Below are 22,604 nucleotides of genomic sequence, written 5' to 3' on the forward strand. Positions count from 1 at the left end.
GTCGGTGCCACGGTGCGAAGTGATAACAGTTGCCACATTCTTCTCCTCCATGCATATTCCCTCTTTGTAAATGTGTCCACTACCATACTCACAACACTTACGTAAACCCACGTGACACATGTATATATCCGTATTACTCATACCCACCTTGATATGGATTTCTATTTGGACAGCGGCACATGTAAAATTTTTGGCAGTCATGTACTGACAGAGCTAACATGAGATTGATAATTATGTGCTAAATCTACCTAGACAAAAAAACTCTGCCGAATTTCACATTTGCCACAATGCTTCCAAAATGCGTTATAATACCTCGCGCATGCATTTGATTCATTCCTCTGCCGACCAGTCGCAACAATTCTAGAGAGTAAGTAGTCGTCACACCCGATAAAAAAAAATATTAATAATAAAAACATTGTTGCCTTTATTGAGCCCTTGTGAAAGCGGACAGTTTATAATAACGCCGACCATTCTAGGCCGGCAGTGACGCCGATGATAAAATACGCTCATAATGGCTTCTGCTGTTTACCAAAGCCCATCCACATCGCGAATCCCTGTCTCATCTCCTCGCCAATTTTATTTTGAGACTAGTCAGCAATCAATAGCTTGAAATTCAACGCTAGTGATTCTGCAGCGAATCGAAATGACAGTATTGGTTTTGGGCCTACGGGAAGGACATAGTGGAGAATGTACCCTTATGAGAGGGGAGAACGGAATGAAAGCAGACTTGCGAGCTTCCGGACGAAAGCAACGGCGAGCGAGGCCTAAGCTCTTTGTCGCCGCCTCAACGGTGAAACGGGTCTGTCCCGTGCGAGGAGGATGTTGGGATAGGCAGCAGCATAGTGCGGTACACTACAGGCCGCTCGTAATCCACTACGCAGGCTTGCACCCTATGTACCAGGTCGACTGGAGCCCGCTCCAACTGAGCGCAGCGGGGACCGGCCTGGAGCTGCGCTTCGCTATCTTTTACGCGCTGCTGGAGTTCGTGCTGATCTGCTGCTACAGATCGGGCCGCTTCCTCAGCGCGAGCGACGTGGGACCGCCGGCAGAGCAGAGGCCGCTCGACACGGAGGTCGGCAGGGAGGCACGGAAGGTGAGACCCCAACGCTCAACGCCGACTGCGCGCAATGAACGCAGTGAGGTTGTGAGTGCATCGTCCTGAAGTCCGGCAGCGGTGATCATACCGAGTTCATTGTGCAACGAAATAGCACACGCGGCAGCGGTGAAAAGCGATTAAGAGTTCTTTCTCATTCTCTTTTGGGAATTAATTCACGCTCAAGCACCGCGAATAAATAATTGGTCGAAAGAGTAACACGCTTCCCGACTGTCTCAACACTGTCACTAAATCGAATGGAACATTTCTTGTTTAATTTTGCATTGTTATATATGTTAATATTATGCCTCCTTTGGCAGTCTGCGAGCTATTGGTTCTGTGCTATAGGGTTCACATACCTACATATGAAATGGCGTTACACAAGCTTTTCTACGTTTTCACTGAGCGATCTTTTTTTATTTCTCTCGCTTAACTGACTTAAATTATTAGTCCAACATCCATACACATCCAAAACACAGGTCAGTAATTCATACGCACCACAACGAGCTCACTAGCTGCCCCTGTAACACACTTAGGACTGACGGCCCTTCCTACATGCCTCGCATGCCTGCCCGGCATACAGAGGGCTCGTGTTCGAGCCCCAGTGGCGATAAATTTATTTGATTGAAATACTTGTTTCCGAAATACCCCAATAGGATAATGTTCCTGCTCGCCATTTTCTACTTCATTCGTATTCATCCATTCTGTTACCTTTATTTCAATGCGGGGTATATTTGAAATTTCCCTGCGAGACCATGTGGGTCTAACGTCATGACCCTGTCGACCAGTCAGGATTTTTTCCAGGCTGCAGTAAACGCTACCGCGTTCGCCATGGCTGAGCAGGTTCTTGTGCCAAGGTACATAGCTTGCTTAGCGTCCAAAGCCCGCAGCAAGTTATAAAAAGCTTTTCTTTCTTTTTTTTAATTTCGTCTTTATTTTATTCAAATTTTATTGTTTTCCTTTTACACTTGATTGTTTCCTTTAATGCCTTCCAGAGTACTTACGCTAGACAAGGATAATTATGGACACAAGTCTGCGTAGAGTAGTGGTTGCGCGCTCGCACGGCTGGTGCACCGAAAGGATGGCGGTTTCACTCCCGGCCAGGACACGAATTTTTTTTTCTTAAGTGTCCGTTCATGGGTACACTATATGGGGACACATTTTGGTGACGCGCTGTGATGGCGCCTCCTATGAAGCACAAAAATTATTTCGCAAAAAAATAATCTACCGTCAACTTTGTAGCAGGCCAGGCGCGGGCCAGAAGGAACGCCGTAGAAGAGAAGCTTGCCGTATCCAGAAGGCCAGTTCACAAAAGTCGGCAACAAACCCTCACGAATTATCTGCAACGACATCTCCTTACAACGAGTTAGATCGCAGGGAAGGTCGAATTGACGTGATGGAATCGGAGCGATAAGGATTCTTTTACGGGACTGGATGGGATGCGTTGTGAACCTCCCTGAGATGGTGCCTTTTGAGTCTAATACACACACTGCTGACAAGGCACAGAATTGAGTGCACTGTATGGGCGGAGGCCAGTAACAGAGGGGCACACATCGCCAACGGTGACCAAAACTGCCCACGCGCCGCATCACCCGAACAGCTGCTGCATAATCTTTATATACTAGAAAGAGACGGGTCGGGTCGGTGGCGCAATACAGGGGCGGTCTCCCAAAGTGGACAAGCCGTCGCGAATGACTGCGAACCCTGCTGCCACAGAGAGAAACACGGCATCTGCGATATATGAATATATCTGGCGCACATCAGGAGGATTTGAAGAAAACAACTGTGCACACCAAGGTATTCCATGTCTGCGTACACGTAAACTTGAAGCAAGCCCACAGAGTCTCCAGGCAGAAGATAGAAACTAGGCCTAGGCTTCTATCTAGTCAGCATGTCAGGCTAATGTTTCCCTCCTCTTCACGAGCTTTCAAAAAAGCTAGAATTAGTGCGAACACGTTTCGATAGGTAGAGGTAAACAAACAAGAAAATTAAAGTGCATTAGTCTAACAAGACGACATAACCACATTTAAGCGCTTTGTGGCGTTGCGCAGGCAACGAACACATGAACACGCTGGAGTCGAAAGGAAGACCCTTAATTTTTTTCTGTTTCAGAAATTTTGTTTTTTCAGGAAGATATAACACTTGCCAGTACACAACCAGAAGTTCGATACGCAGCAGAATATAGTTCACACTATCATGTTTCTGGAACCTGAATTAATTTGGAGAGAGCAGGTGGAGATGGGAACTGTGCGCTGACTTAGAGCAAATCCTGTCAGTCCCTAGAATAGGTTTCCTATTCCAACATCTACAAGCCGCACTGAAGCCATTTCCCTGTAGCGGAACTCGTGTCTGAGCTGATATGCTGATATGCTAAGGCGATGGTGAAAAGGTGGCGCTGCGCCACCCTAGCCAGGAGCTGTGGTGAAGAGCAAGAGAAGAGTGTTGGCACCAATGTAGAAGGTAATATGAGCTGTGCGCAAATGGAGAGACGCGGAGGAAAGGGAGTCACTGAAAGAAGGCTTGCTTCAAAAGCTCCAGAGAAACCGAGTCAGCGCAGCTATTCATGTTGACGGTGTACGAAGCACGCTATACAGCACGATTCAGGCGCAATAAAGCGGGCTCAGATGAGATGCTTGACGAGAAAAAAAAAAAGAAAAAAAACATCAGGAGGTCCGGAAGCCACGAGAGGCAGAAAGTAAGCAATATATATTCCAAAGGCTCGATGGTTTAGATTAATGATGCCGAGGGAATAATGACGAGGGAATAATTGGTAACCTTTAAACAAGTTCAGCTGATCAGCAGAAAAAGTCTTGTTTAAAGGTTAAGCGAATGCCGAGTAGTGGGTGAGGGTAGGCGCTCAACCAATGGTCCGCTGCACCGATGGCACGTCATGCGCCGCTAGTGTGGCATTGAGATGGCGGTGGAAGCGCTTCACAAGGCCATTTGTTTGTTGGTGGTAGGCAGTGGCTCGCAGACGAGCCGAGCAGAGCAGAGGCAGAAGCTCGAATTAAAGCCCCTGAATAGACTTTATTGAGCGGCTTTGGCTCGAATAGAGGTTACCTGAACTCATCACGGTCAGCAACGACAGTAGACATTTAAATCGGGACGTCCACATGCCCGTCAAAAAGTAGCCGCAATGGTGAAGGCTGGAATGTTTGGTAGTGCAGCTGCTTCAGGGCACCTATCCACACAATTTCGCATGTCATCAACGGGAACAGGGACGCATTCAACCATAGATCTTAGGTTCTATTTGCGGCCACGTGAAGCGAAACGCTACGAGTTTTGATGTCGCACAGATTCCAGGGCAAGAGAACTTGTGCAGGGCATCGAAGATACACTTACGAAAGAAAAAAAAAAGGAGGAACAAATTGTTTTTAACTCGCGTATAGAACGGTGGCGGAAATTTCGTTGCATTCGAACAACCACGAGTTGAAATGATACAGGAGACGCTCGCAGATGCCTTACATTAGAGTCGGTAAGCTGCCGAAGCCAAGGTCACAAAGACGGAGAGCGTAAAGCATAGTGACAGCATCCACTCCACGAAGAACGTCGGAAAACGAGAACGTCCGGTTGCTCAACAGCAACAAGAAAAATGTCACCAATTTGTTTCTCTGCCTATATTAGAAGGGACATCGGTTGTCCTGTATACAACAGCGATATAAGCGTCTCAGATTCAGACGTCCAACATTGTGCGTTCTGGTGCAGAAGTATCGTTCTAGGTTCAGGTATAGCCTCTGGACCTGAATGTCTCATAGGAAGTAAGAACGAAAGGATATGACATGCAAGAAAGTCATAATGGTTGTATTCTGCGCACCTTTTGCATTTTGCCACACTGGGTGGTTCCCTTAGGTGCACGTCGCTTGCGAGACGAACACGCTCCAAGATCATGCTCTCGTTGTGGAAGACGTGCACAAATGGTACGAGGACGACTACTGCGTGTGCGGCTTCAACCTGGCACTGTCGCGGGACGAGTGCTTCGGTCTTCTCGGAGTTCACGGCTGCGGCAAGACGGCCGTGGCCGAGATACTAGCCGGCCTGGCACTTCCCAGCCTCGGCGAGTGCCACATGGACGACACGAAGCTCTCGGACTCCGCAAGAGACGTAAGCGTGACGCTAGACGTTACATTAGAATTAGCATAGTCACAAAGCTTCGTACTTTCTAAATGAGCGCAGCATTGCGTAATATTTTTTCTTTAACATAGATCGTGACAGTCATCCTTGCCTTCGTATTTGTGACTTTATGCGTAATTCTCTCGCTCATGAAAGACATATTATAGTGTGTTCTTGATAGCGAAGTTTCACGTATACCGGGTTCGTATTTCGTAACCATCAGTGCGCCATTTTCCATTTTATATGTGGCTACACGTAAGCATGGCACGTAAGCGGACTTGGGTTCTAGAGCTGCAGTGGTAAAGTTACAAGGCGGGTGCGTACTCCGTACAGCCATAACGACTGCGCACAAAACAGACAGCATATAAAGTCTAGGATACTGCGCTTCCGCATTCTACAACCAAGACATTAGTACAGGGGTTAGTCTCATTCCTTACGCTTGCGTTTTTTGCTTTTAGTCTTTAATCAGCTATTTACCAGAACCGCCGTTTTTTGAACCCCTTCTCGGCGCTGCGCACTTCATTCGTTGGATGGCGACAACAGCGCGTTCGCTCGCGCGATGGCCGCAGTGGCAGTCCCAAGTGGGCTACTGTCCTGAGGAAGACGCGCTCATGGACGTGTTCTCGGCTAACGAGATCCTGTATTTCTTCGCCCGGCTACGCGGCGTTCCCGACGAGAAGCTCAACTCTCTCGTCAAGAGCATCGCAAACGTCATTGACATCGGCAAACAAGCCTCCGAACCTTGCGGAACCTACAGGTTCGAAATCGCTTGATCACATGCGGTTGAAGACCGGCGTATTCGGGTACACCATTCGACCATGCTCTGTCTCAACTTTACTGGCAATGTGCACATTAGTTATGAATGAATGCATGCTCTAGTAGCCTCTAGCGCGATGCGAAATCGTGAAAACGTTATCAAAGTTATCAAAGGGCAAATAATAAAAGCGTCCCTGAAAATACGAAGATTAAAAGCGCACTGCTCATGCAGAATGTCCCATGACAGGGTATAACATGTGCGCTCACCAATTTTCTTCTTTGTTTTCGTGTTATCTTTCTGAAGTAGCGGCACCAGACGCAAGCTGTCCGTGGCTGTGGCGATCATCGGGTCTCCGCGCGTCGTCATTTTAGACGACGCTACCAGTGGCGTTGACATGGTCGGACGGCAGATGGTATACGACACCCTTCGAGACATGACGCGAACCGCCACCTCCGCGGTCATCCTCACCTCCCGCAGGTATATGTGCCCTCACCGCCACTGAGCGTATCGCCGATTTCAAACGGCCCAAAAGGAAGCAGCTATAGCCGTCATCAACACTATTTCCACGGTCGTTGCCAAAGGCATTCAAGACATAACAGCATTCCAACTTCTGTTCAGGATTGGCTTCACTATCCCCCCCCCCCCCCCCCCCCTCCCGGCATATAACACTGGTGGCGCGGTTCCGGGGATCCCCACAACAAGGCATGCACCTGCTCACGTATACGTTCGAGCAGGACTATATGTCATATGCATGAATTTCTAGGGTACGCTAGAAGCATTTTATCATCGCATAGTTCGCAGGAGCAAGACGAAAATGTACAAGAGTACCTATTGCGAGTACCTATATATGGAACACAAACCTGACGGCTTCCGAAAAAGGCCAACGTTAGGTTAAAGACGCACCACAGCAAAGTGCATGGACTGCGGAAAGAAAAATAATTCACGTAACATTGATAGACAGGAAAGGAGCATGAGTGATCCAGAGAATAAAAACGAGCTTATGCATAGCCGAAACTGGGAACGATAAATAGGGCATGAGCTATGCACGTAGCGTGAAGGGAAAGTGGTAGATGTAGAGCACTTATAATTATTGGGGGGCTTTAGATAAGCGGTTTCTTACCTTGAAGGAGTGGATTCCACGGGAATGCGAACGTAACAGGGTGCGACAGGGAGCAAGATTGGCGGATGAGGTTATGTCTTTATACAGCCACTGCATCTAGAGCAAGAGTCAGGAGTCAGGAAGGCCAGTGTGAGAGGCCTGTACACTGGACGTAGTTAGGCTGGTGGTGACACATTGGATGACAAATCGACCATGCAGTCAGCTGCAATGGCCCGTGCGTGAGCGTGCCTTACGTTACACGCAGCACGGAGGAGTGCGAGGTTGTGTGCAGCCGTGTGGGCTTCATGGCCTGCGGGGAGCTGAAGGCGCTGGACACCGTGGAGAGGCTCAAGGACAAGTTCCTCAAGGGCAGCACGCTCACCTTCGCCCTGCGCGAGAAGATCACCCCGTACATTGTCGAGAGCGTCAACAAGGCCGTCACGCACGTCTTTCCTGGAGCCAAGCAAGCCGACTGCCGCGAGGTACTCTGTTTGCAACGCTGATGAGCCAATATGGCTGCACGAGAGATGATTATCCGGCATCAGCGCTAACCAGGTCCTTTGTTGCTCTGCGCAGTATGATGTTGCGCTAAAACGGCGTTGAATTTCACTAATACAGTTGTAACTATACCATTACTCACAAATGAGGCCGAGGCGCGGAAACTAACGAAAAGGGCTGAACTTCAATTGAGGACAACGCAGAGAGCTATGGAACAAAAAAAAAAAAAAATGGTAGGTGCAACGATACAGCGTGTGCGCCAAATAGGTCAGGGAACAAACGTGAGTTACTGAAAGTCTACTGGAAATCAAGAAATAGGGAACGGGCAGGACATGTAAAGCGAAGGGAGGATAACCGATCGATGATTCCTATTGGATTCAAAGGAAAGACAAGCGTAGCATGGGCGGCAGAAAGTTTAGGTGGGAGGATGAGATTGAGAAGCTTGGGGTCAGGCGAATTCAACCAGCAAAGGAACGGGTTAATTAGATACGGGAAAGGCTTTAGCCCTGTAGTTGGTATAGTCTGGCTGATTACTTGTTATGGTGATAATGCAATTTACTCTAGCATAGAGGTACATTATGTCTTTGGCTCAACTGAAAGACGTCTGCTTTCTTTCTAAACGTACCATACTATGCGATGAAGCTCTCAAGGCTGTCATTAATGTACAGGTGTGGACATGAGAAAACGGAGCACGCTTTTCCGTTCAAATTAAACTCACGCCTTCTGCACAGGCGATAACAAAGCAATATCTGTCCGAGTGAAATGATATACTGGCCTCTACTACCGGTTGGCACATACCACGACTGCCAATTTCAATAATGCAACGCGTTAAAAAAAATTAGAAGAAAATTGCGTGCTCCGTTTACTTTTGGCAGGCGCGATTAGAACCGCCTGTCACAGTTGTGGCTGGAATGGAGACTAAACACTTCGCTCTTGGCAATGTGGTGCAGCACGTGTAACGCGATAGCAAGGCGGCTCTAATCACACGAAAAAAATGCCGCGGAAGACAGGCGACACTTGGTGATGCAAATAAAAAGGCCGAATTCATCTTTGTCAGGACGTACAGATTTGATCTGGCGTTTGTCAAACAGCAACAGGTCAAAAATGACCGTTCTAGAAATTGGTCTCAATGGGCGTACTAAGATTACGGAAAAACAAGCGCCAATGTATCTTAAGTTTTAGCTTCAGTTGTCTTTCTTTCTTCCTTTCTTTCTTTCCTTCTTTCTTTCTTCCTTTCTTTCTTTCTTTCTTTCTTTCTTTCTTTCTTTCTTTCTTTCTTTCTTTCTTTCTTTCTTTATTTATTTATTTATTTATTTATTTATTTATTTATTTATTTATTTATTTATTTATTTATTTATTTATTTATTTATTTATTTTAGAGCGCAGCCGCGTTCTCCTTTAACCACCTCTCTCTTCGACTATGGCTCCCACTAACGGTACATAGCTAGCAAACATTCTCGAGGTAAATGCTGGCGCTAGTTTTCCCTCGACTTTTTAAGCGCGTCGTTTTTTCGCACTCTGTTCGCGTTGTGTAATGACTGGCTGCCGAAACATCCAGAATGTCGAACTGGCATTGTGGTTGAGCGGTTCTGTTATTAGCTGTCACTGCGACACACGACCTCGACGTCTATCAGCTTCACCGTGCGTCAGTCACTCGATCGATGCCCGGCGGCCAAAGTGCGCAACAGCCCTTCAGCCTTATAACTATAGCTGCGAAAGTGACTTATCCACCAACAGCCTACACGTAGTTACTTTACAGGTTTCACTGAGTTGTATGCTATCGACAAAGGCTTAGCTCCATGTACGCAAAAACTCATGCGAACTCGACTATCCCACACGATGAGTATGGCATCCCCACGTAGTGAAACAAAGCGCGTTAAAAGCGTTGCGATCCGCCAGCACCGTTAACTTTCTAACTTATCGTATTCCATTTATTCAAGAGATCAAAATCTGACTTCTCGAATAATTTCAACCACTTCATCGTTTATCTTAACTTGTTTAGCACGGCAGAAGTCTGTTTGAAGTTTCGCGCGGCGGCACAGAATGCGCTCTGTTTATCGGACGGACTCGGTAAACGTACTTTGAAAAAGCCGTCTATTCCACAGAGTGTGAGAAATTCTCTTCTATTTCCTGTCTAATACCAATCAGGGCGTGTTCCTGTACTTCATCCCGTACAAGCTTCCCTGGAGCCACGTCTTCTCGCGCATCGGCAAGCTGCGCAATTGGTTCCGGCTCGAGTCTCTGCTCGTAGCCGAGAGCACGCTGGACGAGCTCTTCCTCGGCATGGCGCGGGCCGAGATGGCGGAGGACGCGGCTATAGCCAAGCGCGCGGCCAAGGATGCCTCGTACGCCGAGTTCCCGGGCGATCCCTGGGGCCGTGAGGCGCAGGCGAAGCACCAGCAACGCCAACAAGTGCGAGAGCGCCGCCGCAAGCACGAGAAAACCGCCCTAAAGCCAGCCCCCGTATCTCCGATGAAAAGCTACCAGAGCGTTTCCTAAGGGTGCCGGAGAAGACCGCGCATCCACCACAGAGACGCTTACTCCTTTTATGACAGCTTTAATCCCTATAGGCTGTTCCTCGAGCACGTAACACGTGACAATCTGGAACTCCATCTTTTGGAACCGAATTAGAGCCGACCACTCTTTTTACTCAGCCTCGTGTTAGCATGAATAAATAAGGAAGCAGCCATTCACCATAAGCTATAATTTTAAAATTTTGTTTTTAACCACTGCCAGTTTCTTTGTCGAAATGGGGGAGTAACGACTGGATATGAGCCTATTCATGTGCAATGAGGTGAAGCAGTGCTCTCATTTGCGTAGGTAACTGAGTGGAATTGCACCATGCGACGTGTTTTTGTTTTCCCTCATAGAATTACTTCTCGCCGAAGCGACATGCGCCGTCTGCTGTCTCTGGTCTGGCAACATGCACAAATGCGCAATAGTTCCGCTGTTAAGTTTAGCAGGTGAGGTGACACCCTCAGAGACGTTTATAGATAGGATCTGTGAACGTTGCTTGATCTCATGGGCACTCTGCGAATCAGCGGCGATCGTCTGATCCGAATTATGTCCAACCAAACGACGAAACCGCGCAGTGTTGCCAGACTCGAAGACGGCCACGACACCAGAACCTCGGTAAAATTTTCCAGAATCTGAAATTTTCGTAAAAAGCATAAAAATATGAAGAATCAGCTGTCATCAAATTGTCATTTTATTATAATAAAACCATGTCATTCAGCCTCTAATCATCACTTTATGCATCATAGATGTCTGACAGGAATTCCTGCGCAGCTTATCGTCGTAGCAATGAATTTTCGTGCAGACATCTCCCTGGAGGCCAAAGCACGAATCAGAAAAATGGCATCCAGAGCTTTCAGAGACAACTCCCGTGTGAATGCCGCTTAAAGCGACACTGACCCGTATCCTACTAAAGCGGGACTCACACGGGGGATTCCGACGAGAATGGATGTGGAAAGGAGGTGTACGACGTCACGGGCTGGGCAAACTCGCCCCCGCTCCCGAACTCGCACATTCACACGGGCGATGAAGAGTCGTCGAAGAGAGATGTCGACTGTTTCAAGCCCCACGCAGCAGGAGAGGTACAGAGAAGTACAGAAGACAGCCGTTTCTGACCTAGTAACATCTGGGAGAAATTAATGCATACACGCGCGTAATGTCCAGCCGCAATGTTGAGGCCTGCTTAATTGCAGCTATGCTTACCGGCCGATCAACAGAGGAATTCGCTCTATACACGTTATCCTTTTTATGCACCCTGCCATTGCTTAGAAAACTTATTTCATGTACGTATACTGACGGCCTATACACAATGAGACATTCTGCGCCGCCAGCCGTACATCACACCAGCATCGCTTTCTTATTGATATATCGCATCGGCCGAATTTGTAGCGCCCCTCGCGCCGCGCTCTCATCGCAAGCCACAGCATGGCTCTGGACAAAGAAGAAGAGGTTGGCACTATGCGCCTCAGCGCGAGCAGAGCAATAAAAAAATAAAAAAAGAACAGTTCGAACCCGAACGCTGTCGGAGCATGGTTATTCCTCGTCTTAGCTCCGACATATTTGGTGACCCGGCATCGACCACGCAACCCCGCCCTCCTACATGGATTCCGCTAGCTCTTCCACCCCTCCTACAGCCGGCGACCCGCCCCAGGACGCTCGGCATAACGGCGCTTCGTTGGCCGCGTTTCAACCAGTCAACCGGCCCCCATTTTGGCTCAACAGCCCTCGTGCCTGACTACTCCAGGTTGAGGCGCATTTCCACTTACGGCGTATCACCAGCCAGGAGACCAAGTTCCTCCATCTCGAGTCCTCCTCCTGACGTCGCCGAGTAATCAGCGGACATTATCGCTTCGCCGGACATGGCCCGACCTCTTGACACGTTGAAGGCGGCTCTCGTTGACCGCAAATCAGAGTCCGAGCGCAGTCGACTCAAGCAGCTCCTCACGGGTACAGAACTCTGTGATAGCGGTCCTTCGCAGCGCCTCTGTCGAATGCGACAGCTGCTTGGAGACTCCCCCGCGGGGCCGGAGCGTTTACTACGTGAGTTGTTTCTCCAGCGACTTCCCCAAAACATGATCCTCGTCCTCGCTGCTGCCGGTGATGTCACTCCTAGACAAGCTCGCCGAACTCGCGGACCATGTTGCAGGCACGCCAGCGTCAGCGCCGTGACCGCTCCGTCTTCCACTACTACCACAGCCTCCCAGCATAGAAGAGCAACTGGATGCTTTAGCCAGGCGGCTTGATGACCTCGCGCCCCTGCCCACGCCGTTCTCTGCCGAGGTTCCAGTCCCGCCGCCACTCCCAAGCACCGTCGCCCTCGCCGGAACTCCAGCCATCCGAAGCGCGGCAAGACTCCTCCTCCTCGGCTGCGTGCTGGTACCACCGTATATTCGGCAGCTCTGCCCGCACGTGCATTACACGTGCACCCACCCATGCTCCTGGTCGGGAAACGCTGCGACCGGCCACTGACGGCGGCAAGTGGTAATGGTGGACGGACATGCCGCCTATTTTATCTTTCGAACAAGGTTACTGGCGCTCGCTTTCTCGTTGACACGGGAGCACAGGTCTGTAATACAAGCAGCTTCGGCAGATCGCCGTCACAACGATTCGACCTCCCCGCTTCAGGCGATAAACAACTCCCCCATCCGCACGTACGGCCAACGGTCTCTTACACTTAACCTCGGATTGCGCCGGACGTTTCGCTGGATTTTCATCATCGCCGATGTCTCGCAAGTTGTTCTCGGCGCTGATTTCTTCAGGCCCATCGCCTCATCGATCTCAGCACAAAACTCCGTCAACGGCGTACTCTCCACCTCTTCGGCGGCAGCTCTTAGAGCTCTCGTCCCTGCTTCACCGTACGGCAAAATCCTTGCCGATTTTCCCAACATCACGAAGCCGCACACCAGAGAGTCACCGGTGAAACATTCAATCACCCGCCACATCGTGACCTCTGGCCCACCTGTATTTGCTCGCCTTATATGGAGAACGCCTCGCTGTCGCTCGCCGTGAATTACAACACATGCTTGAGCTCGGCATTATGCGCCCTTCCCCCAGCAACTGGGCATCGCCGCTCCACATGGTGCCAAATAAAGATCCAGGCGACTGGAGGCCATGTGGAGATTTCCGCGACCTCAATGCTCACATCTTACCAGACCGCTATCCCCTTCCTCACACAGGACTTCTCATCAAATTTGGCTGGTTGCACGATCTTCTCTAAGATTGACATAGCGAAGGCGTACCACCAAAAACATGAACCCAGAACGGGATGGGAAACGTAGAACAGCCAGGGCGCACGCCTTACACACAATATGGAGAAGACCCCAGTGTAGCATATGTAGATGCAGCCACCTATGCAAACACCCATCGTAAAGTACTAGCAGTTACTAACAATCATGCAAAACTTCTCTCTGCTTGCTCAATTCTCACCGATTCTACAACAGAGGCTGAGGAGGCAGCCATTGTGCTAGCCATGACATCCACACCCGCTGCGAAGATAATTTCGGATTCCAAAACAGCTATCCTAAACTTTGCCAATGGTTTAGTGTCATTTAACACCCACCGCCTTTTGCTTTTTTGGCAGCCCCGACAATCTGTCACCTTTATTTGGACACCCGCGCATGCGGGCTTTCCCGGTAATGAGGAGGCTTACTCCCTGGCCCGAGGTCTCACTTTCCAGGCTGGGGAGGAACAGTCTTCCTCAGATGCCGGGGAGTGCCTGCTGTCCTTTCGTGACATCCTTACCTACCACCGCGAAAATAGGATGACTTACGCACCCCCTGCCCCGAATCTTACAATAACACAAGCTGCCCATTGGCGCAAGCTAAAAACGCGCACAGCCCCATACCCCATCCTTCTCCACGCCCGCTTTCCTGGCCAGTTTTCTTCTTCCTTCAACCTCTGTGGCAAACCTGGCGGCTTTCTACACATATACTCACCTGCCCTTCATTCCCTCATCCTCCTTCACCAGAGGTGGCCCTAGATTACTGGGAGAATCACCAGTACCTCCTACAAGGACCAGCGCAAGATATTACATGTGCTTTCGCTCGGATAGCCCTCCAAGGGCTTTCTTTTGTTTTGTAAGAGGGCCCTCCGTACATGAAGGGGGCTCTCAAATGCCATGTAGGGGGCAACGCCCCCACCCTCTGTAATAATGGCAGTAAATGTTGCTACCACCACCACCATCAAATCCCCTCGGAGCCCGCTATTCCGAAGACGGCCATACCACACCATCCGGCCTCTGAGTATGTGAGGATGCCTTTTGGATTGCGCAACGCTGCACAGACTTTTCAGCGAACTATAAACGAGGTCACGCGAGGCCTCGAAGTCGTTTTCGCCTACATCGATGATCTCGTCGCAAGCTCCAACGAGGATGAGCACGCAGCTCACCTGCGCGCTCTTTTCCAACGCCTTAATGAATACGGCCTCGTTATCAATCCGGACAGACAAGCGCCTTTTCAGCGTCGCTACGATTGAGTTTCTAGGACATCTTGTCACTCCTCAAGGTATCCGGCCTCTCGACATCAAAGTAAAAGCCGTTCAAGAGTTTTCACCCCCACATCTTGGGCTTTCTGAACTTTCATAATCTCTTTCTCCCCAAGTGTGCCAATTCCCTGAAGCCTCTCACCGACCTTTTGTCTACCAAAAAAGATTCAGCTCCGCCACTTGAGTGGACTGACGACACTGCAGCTGCATTCACTGCTGTGAAGGCACTTGCAGATGCCACTTTGCTAATACATCCCGTTCCTGACGCTCCCCTCCGTCTTGGTGCATCTAGCATTGCAGTCGGCGCAGTGCTTGAGCAACACGTCTCTAGCTGGCAGCCTCTCGGCGTTTTCTCACAAAAGTGAACCAGAGACTAAATACAGCACTTTTTGTCTAGAACTCTTGGCGGTGTACCCTGCCATCAAGCATTTCCGCCACTTCCTGGAGGGTCGGGACTTTCACGTCGTCACAGACCATAAGCCCTTGACGTTTGCTTTCCAACGGAATCACAGCACCTACATTGAACGTGAGATCTGCCAACTGTCCTTGTGTATAGGCCAGGTGATGCACCATAGTGACTTTCACGTCGTCACTGTAAATTTACAGTGGATCTCCGCCACGTCCACGGACCAGAAAATGTGCTGCTGATGCACTTTCCCGTGTCGGTGCCATGACGTCCGACTCACCAGTCGACATGGAGGAGTTAGCAGCCGCACAGCGCGACCCAGAGCGGCATTGCCTTCGTTCCTCGTCCATGTTCCTGTCCTTCGCTGAATGTCCGCTGCCGTTTTCCTCCACGTTGATTATGTGTTAGATATCGACTGGTGTTCTGCGCCCCTACGTACCTTTGGCTTTCCGTCGCACCATGTTTGACAAATTGCACCACATGAGCCACCCTAGTTTTCGTGCACGGAACCAGTTAAAACTGAAAAATGCCGGTTTTCGGTATGTTCATGCTAGCCTAGGTACCATTCTCGAAAAGATTCCAATTCCCTTCCCTTTAGAACACAGAAATGGGCCAGCAGGCACTTTTTAAAAAAGAAAAGAGTCCAAAGTTTGGTTTGTCCGGTTTAACGTCCCAAAGCAACTCGAGTCATGCATGACAGATGCCGTAGTGGAGGGCTCCGGAAATTTTGACCAGCTGAGGTTTTAATGTGCACTGATATCACGCAGTCCACAAGCAACCTGCTTCTTGCCTCCATCGAAAAGCAGCCACCTCAGCTGGGATTCAATCCCGCATCCTTGGGTGCCGCAGTCGAACATTTTTACTACTACGTTTCCGTGGCGAGGTTGTGTTGCAGCTTAAAACAAGGCAATCGCACCACATAGTATATAATAAGCTCGAAGCTCGCCATGTCGACCGCCAAATTCACCCACTAACGTCTCCGTAGCTGTACATAGCAATGGACCATTTGCATAAATCTGTAAATCAGCTTCTTCACGAGGCTTGTTTTCCAACCAAAAGAATTCATTTACAGATAATAATGCCACATTCTTCGTGGATGTATTAGTAGGAGACCTGCTAGGAGAGAAGTCATTATGAACAAATCTACAGACTCGTCCACCACTCGTCCTAGTGAAGGACGAGTGCAGAATGAAGGAGGTCGACTCAGAGTTCCATAGTTACTAGTACACTCAAGTACTGTTGTTGATTCTCCGTGCTTTCGCAACTGCAAGCGACTGGCCAGCACTAGCCCAAGCATATTTGGACATTTTAGGTTGTCCTGAGTCAGGCACTAATTTGAGCAAGCATTATCACGATTGCGTGCTGTCAACGCAAAGAAGCATGCTGGCGTGTCAGATGGCAGCCTAAGTATGCTTGCATTTATTACAATCAACTGTAAATAGCGTTTGCTCCAAGGTCAATAAAATTTGTGCCTTTTTGCTTCTACAAGCTTGTGTGTGCTGAGAAATTTTTTTCACCGATAATCGCCGCATTTTACACACCACGCAACTGGCCAAAAAACACCTTTAAAAATAAAAACTACATAAACGGAAATAAAACATCCACCAAAACTTCAATACCAAACACTCGAAAATACACGACTTAGGTACATCTAGTGGCACCAGAGAAGCATATAAATGACTTTTCACTACCCCAACACGTGCTATTCTGCCTTAACATACACAATAAGCACCCCATCGTTACAAGTGGAAGTGGCAGAATGTGAAAGGCATCAACTTTATTCGGTCATGTTGGAAAACCCATGTAGCTCATTGTGGTATGCAATGCTACAGTGTTAACGAACCACAAATGAAAAAGTGAAGCAGCCAAACAATCCAAAATGAAACACGTTCTCGAAAAGTCACCAACAGGTTCACAAACTGTGAAATAGGTATGGAGTGTATGTCCACTCCATGATAAAATTAGACGCAAAACAGAATCTGAGAATATACTTTATGGTGGTGGAAATGACCCTTGGTACTAGACTTTGTATGCCACATGCATTAAAATAGATGCTCAGGAATGGATGTCATAGTCAGATACAACTGAAGCCTGCAGGAACTGCCACACACAATGCCTCGGTGATGAAATGTAGCCACTGTTAAAACTTTTCTCATTATGTAAATAAAGAAATAAGCATCAGACCAAATTATAGGCCCAAAAATTTCAAATGCCTTTAGCTTGTGCGGCATGGCCAAATTTCAAAATCTGATCTCATTCACTAATCAATAGAGCAATATACCCGCGAAATACCATGACCCATAGCAGCTGCTGTTTAGTTGTATCCTACTATAGCAGCTCACAGTAAAGCAAACACCACTCCTTTTACCTCATCTTTGTCTGTTTGCACTGTTTACTCACCAAAAATATGCCCTCAAATAAAAAGCTGATTTCAAGAAGCAAATGAAAGTGCCAAATTAGGCTGGTATCACATCAGCACCACCTGTTTTGCCACCTGTAGCCTCTGAAGCCTTCATTGTTCCCCACTACTAATGAGAAAGGCTGTTCAGTTTTAAATATATGAAGTACAACTCCTATGACATGAATACTTTGCACCAGTAGTCAGCATTTTACAGCGATGAATCCAATTAAGGATACAATAAAAATAAATGTTGAAACGTTTAGTAGTGCAAGTGCTATATTACAGTGGCACAGGAGAACCATTTGTTTGCTCTTTGAAGTGTAAATAGAACATAATGATGAGTGTCATTTTACAAGCTCCATATCTGCTGGGAATGGACCACATAACTGGACAAAACGTTAGTACCTTAATGGTTGCGAGGACACCTCCTACAGCGAACCAGCCAACACTGTCTCTTCTCGGCCAATGTGTTTAGTTTTCGCACAATAATTTTAGAAATTGTGTGCATAAGAAAGCAGCAAGACTATTCGCATAGAATGCTTTGATGGTTCATGTACCGCATTTCCCATCCATTGCCCTAAATGGCCAACATGTATGTGTGCAGCCAAACTCTGACCTATGTTCGTTGCATCTCCATATGGATAGCGAAACAATGCACGTGGTGTCATGTTGCCTTGAAACTACAACAGGCCACTTTGTGTTCAGGTTAGATGAGTGTGCCATTGCGTCTACAAATGGTCGGGGCACCAAACAGTCAGCATTCAGATTTACACAGCAGAAAGGCGTTTTGGTTCTTTATATAGCTTCCTTGCGAGAGCTCAATGAAAGTAGACGAACAAAAGGAAAAAAAAGAAAAGAGCAACGGCAGACCAAACCACATCTTTGTACAAGCAACAGCATGGCGATGCTGGAACATGGAACAAAGTCTACTTCTGCAGGCACACTACGGGAGAGGCACTGAAATTTTATACTAAAATGACCTAAATAATGCAGCCTCAACAAATAAACTAAACATTTAATCACTAAATGAGTGCCCACAATATGGACGAATCTAAATCTGCACTGTGGACCACCGTTCAGCAACGTTAGCAATTGTTGACACCATACACAATGTTGACAGCAACAAAAGTGGCCTTTATAAAAATGACTACATTTTTGGAAAGACAGATTTCAAACTGAATACAACATTACTGGGATTTCTATAAAAGTAGTGACTCAAAATGCTGGCGACACAAACTGCTGACCTAATACGCTAACTCCAAACTAGCAAATGGATCCAGAAAATAAGTTTATAGACAAATCACAGCTTCGGCAAGGTAGACACATATAGCTCTCGCATCGAGCACAATATCAATCAGGAATAATGACGCTGTATACTTCGGCTTTTTTAATCAGTCGAAGTTAACAAATGCTGAAGAAACACAAATGAGGAAAAGCTCAATGATGGCAGGAGGAATGACGTGACTTGAACTTCAGAAAGTTCCTTATGCAGCTTCCATTTCTATGTCAGCAGCTGAAAAAAAAAATGCGCAAAACAAATTTACAGAAGGCACTTAAGGCTACTTACGTGCTGCAAATGCATAAACTTCTTTCTGATTTCTGCTACCAGTTCACTGTTCCCATGACATACAGTGAAAGCTCGCCAATTCTAATTTCAATAAGTTGAATGCTTAGATACTTCGAACTGTGCAGCTTGGTGTAGCCAATATGTACAAAAAAAAATATGTATAAAACTCCCTTAATTTGAATGGAATCAGTTCAGTCACAGATAGTCAAACCCCCTTATAACAGCACTAACGTGCCATGGAAACATCACTGATATAACCGATAATTGTTTCGACCAGGTTAGGCTGAAGAAAACATTATAAACTACAGATTTAATGTGGACAAGGTAGCTTACACTTTTTATTTCGTAGCAGGAAGAAACCCGTACTCCATAAGCGTTGTCTGTTTCACGGCAATCAAGCCGACACTCTTCTGCAGGACATCCAACTGCTGAACATAGTGCAGTGGAAGGTTCTTAGCAAAAACAAAGTCCCGCAGGGAGTCTATCATTCTCAAAGCCTCCCGGTGAGATGCAACCTGCACAGGTTCTGTTTCATCGTCGTTGTCGAACTGTCGCCGTCCCCCGTGCCAGTGACTGCTGCGATGATAGCCTCGTCTGTCAGCTCTACATTTATCGTGACAGTATCGGCATGTAAAAATTCCCTGAGTCACGACGTGTCACTGTCACTACCGCTCACTGTGGACCAAAGTTCGGTCATTGCCGTGTCGGCAGAAGCTTAGCGACATTCCGCGTCGTCAGCATCCCCACCGAAGCCCACCTTTCTGAAGCAGTTCATGATGGTGGAGGAGCTTACTTCTGCCTGTACTCCAAAAATGAACTACCCTGCCATCAGGAGAGATCTTCAAGTCTGGTGCCAGTCGGCGTTCTCAGACAATCCTCCATGTCAAACCCGACGGTACAGCGGCTGCCCTTTGTTATATCCGATATATTGTTAAAACCAGTATTGTTATAAGTGGGTTTGACTAATTGAAACTACCCATTACTCCTGCAGGAGATCTCGCCAAAAGATAAGCACATGTAGATGTTAACAGCTTGCAGAATCTTGCACACTGCCAAGATCAGCGACGATGACAGCATGAAACTAGCTACCTGCTTCAAAAAAGAAAAGAAAAAAAAAAAAAGCTAGTTCTCAAGGACAAAGGTTGGGGGATGTTTCATTACGCAAGTAATACTGAAACATCAGCCATGAGCTGTGGAAAAATTAAGTCCAGTATAGGACATAGGTCAGGAAAGAAAAAATACATATTATGCCAAAAAGCAATTAATGGAATCGTATCAGACAGATTTCACTGTTTCTTACTAAAGTGGAACCCCGTTCATATGTTTCTCATGAGACGGGAAAAAAAGAAAACGTAACAGCCGGGAAAACGCAACAGTGAGGAAAGTTCCGAAAATGAATGAAAACAGTGCAGCTTTGACTTGAAACTATTTACTGAGCTTAACAATGAAAAAAAATCGAATAGTGGACTGCCATTTCTTTCACTCGCTGGAAAGCACCACGTGTTTCTCAATAGCATGGAAGGCTGCATTGGTGCCGGTGTCGCTTTGAGCTGCGACGTACCTGCGGAGGAGGCTCAGAGCTGCGACGGCTTCTCCGAAGCTCGATTCTGTCAACTCCTCGAAATCGTGCAGCTCGTGCTCCTCGCCATCGCAGTCAGTGCCTTCACTCGTTACCTAATTCGCAATGATCTCGGCAATGCTCTGGCACTGTGACATCACAACGGCAGCATCCACGGTGACGTAGTCGTCATATGCGACTACTGTGGCACCCAGCTCATTCATAGCCTCAGCTAGCTCTTGATCACAATATACTTCTGACTCTTCAGCTTCTGTCGCAGTTTTCATTTCCCCGTCTATGCGAAAGACCCACAGCGAAGCAGTGCTGTGCAGTTGATGTGCTCACTGCAGTCCATGCTGAAGTGATGTAGTGCATAGCATCAAGTACTGAAATAGCCATAGGTTGCTGTCTGCGATCAATACACGCAAGACAGCACTTCAAAATGCATTTCCTGCAGGCATGCTTTATCCAACAGCTGCAAATGGCTTATAGTGTTAGGTGGGAAACACACAAGCTTCACATTCCGAAGAAATGGCAGATCTCTCAGGTGGGCAGCACAGTTGTTCAGAAAAAGAACATTTCTGCACTGGGAATCCATCTTGTTGTCAATTTACCGAATAAATTCTTCGAACAAAGAACACGTTATCCATGTACGACTGTTGCTTTTGTAGTGACATGGCAACAAGCGAGCGTGCTTTAAGTACTGTGGGTTCTGATATTTTCCAATTACCCATTACAAGCCATCCATGCTACCACAAAGGAGCACAGTCAATCGGTCTTTGCTGCATTTGCCTCCATGGCATGCTTCGCCTTTTAGGCTTGATGACTTTGATGGCTGCACCTAGAAGAAAAGGCCCGTTATAATAGTCACGAGGCTCATGCCCCTCAATTGTAGCTGATAGCGTGGCCTTCGAATCGTCGACTGTTTCTAAGTTGACACTTGCTGCTTCTGCACTTAATATCTTATAAGTGATGCCGTTCCTCTCTCGAAAACAGTCGATCCAGCTGTTCAACGCCACGAAGTCTGTGATGCCCAATCTGTCGACCATGTCCGTCGCCTTCTCATGCAGAATGCTCCCGTCGAAGTTGACACCAGCAGCGCAATCTTGGTTAAGCCAGGTGAGACGAACCTCATCGAGGTTTTCATACTTGGCACTACGAGCCTGCTCAGCCTTCGGGCCGAAAAGCATGGCATTCCCTTCTATTTCGGCACGCTTCAAGATGACGCTGTTAAGCGTAGAGGGTGGCAGACCAAGGTCTTTTGCAATATCCGCTCTCTTCCGCGCTGGCTGCTTGTCAACTGCATTCAGTATGGCTAGCTTTTCCTCAAAGGGAAGTGCCTTTTGCTTGTACGACACCACTGACGCCAGCAAAACACAACAAAGGCGTTCTTTTGACAGTTCGACTGGTTCAACGGTGGGAAAAAAAGTGAGTTCGAGGCTATGGTGGCATAACGAGTTGATGGTATGGCTATCTAGTGCCGGCCTCTCCAAATCACATGCGGCTTCTTGCCGTCAGTTCCATAGGCAAGCCTGGCCAAGACTCATCAAAAGCCAAAATCGCGGCTTGGTGCACGTTGCTCGAGCAGATTCGGGGAGCCAGGTTGCAACATATCATGCTGGAATGTTTTCACTGCTACAAGCTAACAGCAGGGTTCACAGTTCATTGCATCCTATGGAAGCTATGCTGGGACCAAATGAAAACGACGTAACAGCCGGGAAAACGCAGCAGTGAGGAATGTAACAGTGAGGTTCTACTGTATGCTGCATGTGCAGTCGAACCTCGTTATAACGAAGTAGTACGGGGCACGAAAATTTGTTCAATACATCCGATATTCGTTATAAAAGTGAGCGCCCAAAAGTCCTGTAAATAAGTTTTCTCATAAAACGAAACAAAAGGAGCACTAATCTGGACAACACAATTTTTGTTCATTAAAAGCTTGGTGTAAGCATGAGATGGGAGTTCCAATTCACCTCACCTGTCTCCTCAGGAACCTTTATGAAGGGCAAGAGGCCACAGTCAGAACTGGGCATGGTCTTACTGATTGGTTTCCGATTGAGAAAGGGGTGAGGCAAGGCTGCATACTGTCGCCCTGCCTATTTAACCTATATGCAGAGTG

The 22,604-nt window shown here is 47.7% G+C and overlaps 1 protein-coding gene and 1 pseudogene across 1 annotated transcript in view; one reads left to right on the forward strand and one right to left on the reverse strand.

The window, feature by feature from the left end:
- Positions 1-892: 892 nt before the first annotated feature.
- LOC146190583 (phospholipid-transporting ATPase ABCA3-like) lies at positions 893-10,056 on the forward strand (annotated as a pseudogene).
- Positions 10,057-16,698: 6,642 nt separating this feature from the next.
- rept (RuvB-like helicase 2 rept) overlaps positions 16,699-22,604 on the reverse strand; it is a 29,110-nt gene continuing 23,204 nt past the window's right edge. Inside the window, exon 11 of the mRNA XM_084600972.1 lies at positions 16,699-18,873. Coding sequence (XP_084457098.1) covers positions 18,845-18,873 — 29 coding nt within the window. The 3' untranslated portion in view covers positions 16,699-18,844. The remainder of the gene's footprint in view (positions 18,874-22,604) is intronic.

This window comes from Amblyomma maculatum, chromosome 4, assembly GCF_055883805.1.
Source record: "Amblyomma maculatum isolate TAMU_Amacu chromosome 4, ASM5588380v1, whole genome shotgun sequence".
NCBI lineage: Eukaryota > Metazoa > Arthropoda > Arachnida > Ixodida > Ixodidae > Amblyomma > Amblyomma maculatum.